Source organism: Crotalus tigris, unplaced genomic scaffold (genome assembly GCF_016545835.1).
Source record: "Crotalus tigris isolate CLP2741 ecotype Arizona unplaced genomic scaffold, ASM1654583v1 scf7180000017551.9496454, whole genome shotgun sequence".
NCBI lineage: Eukaryota > Metazoa > Chordata > Lepidosauria > Squamata > Viperidae > Crotalus > Crotalus tigris.
This window is the reverse complement of record NW_024096469.1, coordinates 6702893-6712434: the sequence shown is the minus strand read 5'-3', so window position 1 is coordinate 6712434 and position 9542 is coordinate 6702893. Positions and strand designations below refer to the sequence as shown.

General features: G+C 47.3%; 1 protein-coding gene across 1 annotated transcript; it reads left to right on the top strand.

Moving 5' to 3' along the window:
* The first annotated feature begins 379 nt into the window (after window positions 1-379).
* CBX4 (chromobox 4) lies at window positions 380-8643 on the top strand. The gene is made up of 5 exons (XM_039345735.1): window positions 380-575; window positions 688-731; window positions 1713-1778; window positions 4202-4268; window positions 5161-8643. The coding sequence occupies exons 1-5, from the start codon at window positions 507-509 to the stop codon at window positions 6520-6522; spliced, it is 1608 nt and encodes a 535-aa protein (XP_039201669.1). The 5' UTR covers window positions 380-506; the 3' UTR covers window positions 6523-8643.
* The last annotated feature ends 899 nt before the right edge of the window (window positions 8644-9542 follow it).

The following is a 9542-nucleotide window of genomic DNA, read 5'->3' as shown; positions in this document are numbered from 1 at the left end:
GCATCAGGCGGTAGGACCAGACAGAGGGCCGGAGGGTGATCTCCATAGCCCTGGCGCTTGTATTACATCGGAACTGTATTCGATCCTGGCATTGTCTGCATTGAAACACTTCGAAACATTACGGGCGGGGGAGGGGACTGAGGGTAGTTTGCTGAGCAACGGAGCAGCCAAATCCTTGCTAACACGCATACACACCACCGCCTGCAAAAGGGAAGGGGGGGGGAGGTAAAGGCACTCCTCCCTCAAGTCCTCTCCCTTTCCCCTTTTTCCAGCCCTCGAAAGCGCCGAGCCAATCGTCTAGCCGCGTTCCTCTTTGACAGGCAGCGAGGTCCCCGCCTCCTCTGACGTCCCCAACTGGATTTGCATGAGTTGCGCTGCTGCGAAAAGCTGCAGCTCAGTCGTCTGGAAAGGCGAAGTGAACGGCGAGGAAGACTCGTCTGTCTGCAGGACGCAAGCCCCGGTTCCCCTCCTCCGGATCGCGTCCCCCTGAGAAAAAATCTACAAAAATGGAGCTGCCGGCGGTGGGGGAGCATGTCTTCGCGGTGGAAAGCATCGAAAAGCAGCGAATCCGGAAGGTGAGCGACCAGCCAGTCTTAAAGCTCAAGGCTGGAATCTGGAGAACAGCCGAAGGGGTTAGCCTTCCAGAGATCTCTCCGGATCCTGACGTCTTTTATCCTTCTCTTGCAGGGCCGAGCGGAGTATCTCGTCAAATGGAGGGGATGGTCTTCCAAGTAAGTCTCGTGAGGGGAATCGGGCACTGTAAGGACCCGGTGTCCTTAACGCGGGCTCCAGTGTCTGACCCAACCCCCGCGAATATTCTGCCACGCTCCAGAAATCCGAAAAGTGCCTCCGTTTTTATGCATGGGTTAAAAAGGGAGAGCCCATTAATTGGGAAGGCGGCAGAATAGAAAGAGGAGACCGGGGGTGGGGGTGGGGGTGCAGAGCCAGCAGCTTCAGGGGAGGAAGGCAAGGCGGACTGATGTGCAGCAGTTGCAGAAAATGGCTCCTTTCCCTTGGAAAGCAGGCTCCATATTGCAGAACCGAGCAGCCCCGGAGATCAGGGGGAGGAGGGGGAGAGGGAGGAGAAAACCCATTTTTTAAAAAACACCCATGCTTGAAATCCTTGAACCCACTCGGGATGAAGAGGGCGGCGAAAGGCGATCACTGTCACCAGGTTCCTATCCTGCTGGCAGTGAAGCTGCACATTTAGCCTGAGCAACCCTCCGGTCTGCTACTTCTGCTGGATCAAAGGAGCTGCAAATGAACCTTTAAGGGACATGGAGCGGGGGGGGGGGAGAGGGTGTTGAAGTCTGAAATGACGGAGCCCATCGAGAGGGGTAAAGGGGCCGTCAGACTTAGAAATAGCGGAGGGGATCGGCAGGGCTTTGAACCCCGTTCTCTATAATATGCATGGAATTCCTTTGGAATAATAACTGCACTAAATAAACAGATCTGCATAACCTCCCTCCCTCCCGCCACCCAACCCATCCCCCCTGCTCGAGTTAGCGCCAGTCCTGAATGCGCACTTTGAAACAGGTCCTAGAAAATGGGAGGGAGGCGGTGGCTATTGCAGCCAGTTTTTAAAATGGCCCCACCGCACAGAGGGGATAGCTGCGAATAAGGGCTCCTTCCCAAATAGTGCTCTCTGAATAGCTAAGCTATTGTTAAGGTTTAAAATATACCAACAATGCCCTGTTTTCTTCTTTTGCAAGGTATAACACGTGGGAGCCGGAAGAAAATATCCTGGATCCCAGGCTGCTAATCGCTTTTCAAAACAGGTGAGTGCATGCCTCGGCGTGGGAGCTTGGGGTTGCTGACACGGGGAAGTGTCGGGCTTCTTCGGAGGAGAGGAAAGCCTGCAAACATTCGCTCCTGCAGCAGGGGACGAAGGAGCCCGCGGCTATGGAAGAAAAGTGCCCCCTATTTCGGCTGCAGGGCAGGTCGGCGGCAGCGTGGCAGCCTTGTGCAAGTCGCGCTGCACGTTACGGAACTTCATTTTAACCCCTGCTTCGCTGCGTGGCGGGACTTCCTTTGCAGCGTGAAGTTGCCTGGCTTAAGCTCGTTGCTGGCTTGTGGCGCCTGCACGTGACGGAAGGGAGCGGGGCGGCGGGTATGCGCCGCCTGCGCCCTGCCGCTCCTGCGCTCGGCAGTTTTTGCCAAGCCTGCCGGGGAGGAATCGCGACCGCAAAACTGCCCGCGCAAGAGGCCCCTCGCCCCGTCTCGGTGGCAGCTTGCAAAATGCATACCGGGCGGGGCCTGGGATGGCCTAGGAGGAGCATCGCGAAGGTTGAAGGGCTGGGCTGCATCCTCCCTCCGCCGCCGCCGCTGCCGCCCTTGGCTGCGCGCTTCTGATTTCCTGCAGGATCTTGACCCTCGAGGCAAGTGTCATCTTCAGGCCTTGAGGAAGAGACGGCCCTCTTGCTCTGGCCTTTTCCCGAGCTGCTAAAATGCTGCCCGTTGCCAGAGCCCCTTCGGAACGTTCCTTAACCTCTATCCTGCTTGGAGGCTCCGAACAAACCTCTTGGTCTTGCAAAGGATTAAACACGGGGGCGCCGGGAACCGTAGGCCCTCAAGTTGCAGAGGTTAGGAGAATCGGCAGCCCTTAGGTGGCTTCGTCTCCCGCCCCTCATTTGTGCGGTTGTCGCCAGTCGCGGTAAGCAAAGGCCGCACCTGGTCGGGGAGACGACCTTCCCTCTCCTGCATTAGGTCGATAATTTGGTTAATTTGCCGTTAAGCAAACCGGAAGGGGGAGCAGAATCCCCCCCCTTCGTGTTGTCAGCGAATGAGCGGCCTATGAGGCTGCGGTGTGGAGAAGCGCCTTATCATGTGAATCCTAATGAGGTGATTAGCATCCAGTGCAGCGCCTGCTTCTTATTGCAGCCGCCCTGGTTCCCTGGCAGTGCTGGGTGGGAAGTTGGATGCTTGTTGCTGATAGTTCCTATAGCACTGCAGCCTGTTCTTCTGGGCCAAAGCTTATCTGGTTTGCTGTTTCCTGCAGTCTATTGCATATTACTGTTGTACAAAATCTGGATTGTCTTTTGGAGCTCGCCTGCTTTATATGGCATTCTTGAGTACTGTTATGCTTAATATGACCCAACTTCACTGACCTTAAAAATAAGTACTGGTTTGTTCTTGAATGGGAAACCACCAAAATACAGTTTTGGAATTAGAGGAATGCCTCCTATGATAAAGAGTGAATGGGGCAATGGAAGCAATGGAAGTGAAGAATTGTTTTACATATTCTAAATAGTTTAATTTGGCTGGAAGCAGTTGTGTTTTCCAGTAGATTTGAAGGGCTGGCTTGCACATCTTAAGCATCTTTGCTTTCAAATAAAGCTGGTTGTTTGGCTGAGAACAAACAATCTGAAGCTGTGTAGAAGCTTCATAGAATATGGTGGGACTTACTTTTGAGGAGATTTATAAAGCAGCAGTATCAGTAAACTCAGAATTGGGTGGCAGGTTCAGATTCACATTTTTAACAAAACAGTAGCCAGTTTATAAATCAAGGTGCAAAGGTCTTCAGAAGAAGTTCTGGTTTCAGTTCAACTGAAATTTGAGCAGATAGATGAATGGTTTGCAGGAAATGAAGATAGCTGAAATCTAAATTGGTGCTTTTGGATGTCTGAGCAGCACTGGTGACATTCTGGGCACTGGGAAGGAGAAATTTTCAGATTTGCCTGTGTCTTCATAGATCTTTTTTTTTTTGTCTTGGTGATTTATATTTGTAGTGTGCATGCTTGTATTTTAGCTCATTCCTGCGTCTTGATGTATGAAATAACACCCCCCCCTCCCCATCTTGGCTTTTCCACTTGCTGATCTGCCCATTTAATATATGCTGTATGAAAATAAATAATTGCTCCTCCCTTCCTGCTTATTTCTGGATGGCATCGCTCTCTATAACACAGGCCCTTGAAAGAGCCATGCTTACTGACTGGTATTAATTCCTGTGACCTTTCAGTGTTTCCTCGTGTTTCCTGTAGTCTCTTCCTGCTGCTCTGTTATAAACACTCAGGGCGGTCCCATGTGTCTCTCTTTAAAAAAGACTGTGATTCAGTGACGCTTATTCCCAGGAAGTCTGCCTAGGATCATCATTTTCATCTTATGTCTGTGTTAAATAGTACAATAGAGGTCCAATTATGCTTCTGAGGTCAAGCATTTCTAATTGTGTCTTTGATGATTTTTTAAAAAAATCTTTCTTCAGGGAGAGGCAAGAGCAACTTATGGGATACCGCAAGCGAGGACCAAAACCAAAGCCACTGGTAGTTCAGGTAAATTCAATTAATTGTGCTGCTTTTTTTTTTCATTGGAGTAAAATGAAATAATCTATACTAAAAGTGAAAGTAATTGACTCCTGAAGGTAGAATCTTGCTGAACAGGCTGACCTGTTTTTGTTTCTTTTCTTTTCTTTTCAAGAGCCTTTGTTGGTGACTAGTTTGTTTTCCTTCAATTAATTAATATTCCCTTCCTTTTCTAGTGCATATCCCAAGGGGGAGAATTTCATCTTGATTTCATCATGTTCTCAGAGACCCATGTGCAACCTTGCCTTGTTAACTATAAATGCCTTAGGAAGATCTGTTCTACCCATTCTTTCTCTTTTACAGCCAGCACATTTCCTAACAAGGGCTTCAGAAGGCCTCAAGGCCAGTTCAAACTCTAACATGGCACAGGATTCATCAGGCTTGGGCTGAATCCTGAGAGTCCATAACTGTGTGTTCCAGATTTAAAAGGTTTCTTGAAAGCAGCAGAAAGAAGCCGATTGGCTACAACTCACTGGCTTGCCTTCTCTAGAATAAATCCTTCCAGTTAGGAAAGATGATGCCTAGTTGGGGTCTAGGGATTAGGAAAGCAAAGGGCCAAGGAACAACTGGCCAGAGAAAAGGCATGCAGCTGCAATGGGTAGGATGTTTTGTTCTGGCTCCTGTTTTTCTTTGGCTTGCCACATATGCTGTAGTTTTTTGCCTCTGTGTTCAAAGGGGTGATTGTGTGAAAGAATGCCATTTCCTCTAGTCTCCTATATAGCTGTGTCTGGGAAAAGTTAGAGCAGGAGCATCCCTTTATTATGACTTTGTAAAGTGTTCTGAGCTGCCAAGCCAGATGCTTGTTTTGATCAGGTTCCAGAAGCTTTTCTGAAATTCCTAATATATTTTTCCCCTCTTACAGCTGCCATCTTTTGCACGTCGCTCTAATATCCTCACCGGCCTGCAGGACCCAGCCGTGGAAAACAGGCCCAAGCTGGATCTCAGCAGCTCAGGCAAAAGTCAGCAGCATCAGTACGAACTCAACAGCAAGAAGCACCATCAGTATCAGCCCAACAGCAAGGAGAGCAGCATCAAACACCAGTCGCACAGTAAAGGGAAGTACTACTATCAGCTGAACAGCAAAAAGCACCACCATTATCAGCCGGACCCCAAGATGTATGAACCTCACTACCAGCCTAACAGCAAGGAGCCACAGCAAGGACAGGCCTGCTTGGATCATAGCAAAAGCCCCTTAATGTCCCAGTCAGACAAATGGTCCCATGGCTCCACAAAGAGTTTGCTGAATCCTGTCAAGAGTTTGAGTGGGGTTGAAGGAAAGAACGGGGCAGAGAAGAACCTCTCCAGTGGCACAGGGCCACCACCAGCATCTCCCCGGGAGGGCGTGTCCAGCAATGGCATTGGTGGCAAAATGAAAATTGTGAAGAACAAAAATAAGAATGGACGCATTGTGATTGTCATGAGCAAGTACATGGAGAATGGCATGCAGGCAGTAAAGATTAAATCTGGAGAGGCCCCGAAGAAGCGGGTAGCTGAGGAGAGGACTACTAAGAGAGGGTCTGAGGAGAGGCAGGAGTCCTGGAAAAAGCCCTGGGAGGAGAGGTGGCTGAGTAGCGGTCTCAGAGGGAAAGCTGCCACAGAGGCCAGTCAGCTTCCTTCTGAGATAGGAAGCAGCCCTTCCAAGACAGTGGCCTCCAGCCAAGAGCTGCCTGTTCCTGAGCAGCAGCCTCTGCAGCTGACTACCAAGCCCAGCCTGGCTTCCTGGACCCTGGATTCCAGCCAGCAGGAGCAGATCTCCCCTACCCCAGAACTAAGCCTTTCACCCAGTTACGGTGGCTCCCGGAAACGCTGCCTTTCTGAGCCCCACAGAGACAAGGAGAGTGGCAAGAAGCGCCTCACTTCCCGGAGCATCAGTGCCCCCACCTGCCCAAACTCCCCAGCCCCGGAAAAACTCGAGTCCCCGGCCTTTCCCACCTCTCAGCCTGAGGTCATCCTGTTGGACTCTGACTTAGATGAGCCCATAGACTTGCGGTGTGTCAAGGCTCGGGGGGACAGAGAGCCTGGCCTAGTACAGGTGAAGCCAGAGATTGTGCCGGTGTCACCAGAGCAGTCGGGGCCAGAGCCGGAGAAGCAGGTGGAACACTTTGAAGTGGAGGAGGAAGAGGAGCCCGTGCAGGAGTTCAAGCCTTTTTTTGGGAATATAATAATTACAGATGTGACTGCAAACTGCCTGACAGTAACCTTTAAGGAATATGTGACATTGTGAGGAGTTAAGGGCAAGCTCCTCCTCCTGCCTCTCTCCCTTGGCAGCCTGGCTCCTCCCTTAAGATACCGCTCTAGCTCTATCCGGAGAAACTCTTTGGCGCTGCGGAGCAGCAGCAAGGAGTAGGTCTTCTCCAGAGATCAAACATATGTACTTTGATGCCTGGAAGAAGGGAGGGTTAGGATGCAAGGCTTCCCCTTGGCCTTCGGGACTGAAGGTTTACTCCAAGGCGCTCTTGGCCTGCCAGAGTCTTGGGCATCAGGGGTGCCGGCTCCCCAGATAACTCACGGGAGAAGAGTTCTATAGTATTATATTTTAACAGTGCTAACTTGTTCAGTGGTTCATGCTCCCGTTTGTATGTGGTGTTGCTAAAAATGTATTGTTTGAACTGAAGGCAGGCCTCCCCAGGTGGGTCATGCAATTATATTTATTTGTAGGTATTTATATAATGAAATATAAAAAGCCTAGATTTATGGAGTTCCCTAGATTGCCCTATATATATATATAATTATATTAAATACATATATATTATATATATATAAAAAGCTATATCAAAATATTTTCTTTCCTTCCCTTTTTTAAAAGCCACTTCTCTTTTTTTGATTTCCTCGCTCCTTGTTTTCATAAAACTGCAGGACCATCATTCATACACACACACACACACACACACACACACACACACACACACACACAGATTTCTATCTCAGTGTGCAACCCCCACCCCCAAATAATCTAAAGCTATTATAGAAATTGCTGCTACTAGAAATGTCTAAACTATAAGCTTCCAATTATTATGAATTGCTTGAATGTAAATATTAAATGGTAATATGTGGAAAGTGCATTTGATGTTCTGCAGTTGGCCTAGGCCGGGATGGCAAAGGCTAGCTATGAAGCAGGAGGGCCGCAGCCCCTGAGAGGCACCTTGGTGCCTTCAGAAACCAGAGGGAGGAGAAAGGTAAACTCTGTGTCATGCAGTCATTACAAAGGTCTATAAACCTTTCCAAAAATGACAGGTGGTGTGAGTCCTTTTATTGATACTTTGGGGATCCTGAGGTCTGGCTGCAACACATTTCAAGTGGCCAACCTGGATGCTTGCTTTTCAGTTGCAGGCAAGAGAGACCCGTGGTAATACCTTTGTGGTGCCGTAAATGGGACTTCATGACATCCGAAGTTCTCAAAAGCTGGACTTGCAAGTGATAGGCAAGTGGTTTTGCTTTTGAATGCTTTTGCTTTTGAATGCTGAAACAGTGCAGGAAAGAGGGAGGAGCCACACACATTTATTATCACCAAACTGGTTAGTACATAATGGGCTGGAACATGGTGTTCTGTAATAGAAAACATTGGTACCTTCTTAAGAAGTCAATTTTAATTTCTTAAGGAAACTTAAATATAATGAGTCATTGTGATGGAATCATAGTAAAAGGCTTCTTTCTCCACTGCCCGTGACATCTAATCCTTAAGAATGATTTAATATGAATGTGGTGGGTGTTCTGCCCTATAAGGTTGGGGTGTGTGCAGGAAGGTGAATTTTACATAGGTAGCATTTACCAAATCATTCTAACTAGTTTTCCAACTATAGTCACCGGGATGCTGCTTACCATTAAGCAAACAATGTCAGCTTTTGCCTAACCTTGCATGCTGTGTAGAGATAAAGAACATGGCACAGTTAGTGGGTAGCAGCAGCAACAGCTTATTTGCTGGAAATGCTATGAAGAAAGCCAAATAACAGATCAGTCTTCCTCAAAGAATGCGGTCAAGCTGTGGTAACTGAAACCCCTGGTTCAGAGGATGTTTCATAACCCCAAAGTAATATATCTCTTGTCTCTGAGAAATCAAAATTAACTGAAAAGAAACTTTCCTACCAGATGTCTCCAGGATAAGTCCTGATCAACAGAATGGAAGGTGCTAGCTTGTACCTCAGCAAGCTGTTGGTTTCTCTAACTCAGCATTGTCAGTACCAGCAGGAAGGCTGTTTGGGGTTTTCTGCTTGCTAAGCATGTATTTGGTCTCTGAACTAAGGAGTGTGGAGAGAATTCATTGAAAGTTGGGCCTGAGCTCTAGAAGCGTGGAGGATACACCAGATCTGAATAATAATCAAGGCTGAAGTACTTTGCTGGAGACTACTGAGTTCTGTTATGGGGAGGGGAGGAGGATGAGGGAGACAGTCTTCTGAGAACAAATGACAAAAGAAATTACAGTTCCCTGTTTTGGGATGATTTCATCTTGCCCTGTGGTAGATACTACATGTTTTGCAGCTTTCCTACTGCTGCAAAACAAATAAGAATGTGAAAGAATGAATGCTAATTCCCATTTGGGCAATCAAAGGTGCCAGCAAGGGGGGCAAAAATCAATCCTTTTTTGGAAGCAAAATGAATGAAAGGCAGGACTTGCTTTCCAAGAAGCACACCTTGGATTGAATTATGTGTTTGACTCATGCTAGCACCTCTCTGAGAAAGAGAGGATTTTAATCATGTCACAACCCCTAACAACAGTTAATGGAAATTTAACAAAGTCTCTTTCAAAAAATGTTGGAAGATGGATAAAAACCAACACAGAGGCAATAATCTCTCCAATAAATGCTTGATTTGGCTTAACACAATTGCACAAAGCAACTCCCAAACATTGGGTTTTTTTCTCTCTCTCCTACATGTAAATATACTTCATTTTTAAAAAAAATCAAACCTTTCTTCCTGAGCCAAATTTCTTGTTAAATATAAACCAGTGGTAAGCTTTTGCAATAATATGGCAATGTATATCTATACAGAAACAAGTGCCATTGAACCGAATCAGATTTCCTTCAGGTAAGTGTGTATTGAGTTAAGGTCTGTAAGAACAAAGTTGGATTTCCCAATTAAAATTTTAAGCACTTTGGGGAAACTCAAGGGAAAAACTATTAAACATTTTTAAATGAAACTATGTTCCCCTCTTCTGCCTCATCTGTTTCTCATGAGTTGGTTTATTATATTTATTCCTAATTTAAAGGTTGAGAGAAATTGAGGAGAAAAGTCCTTTTATTTTTCAAA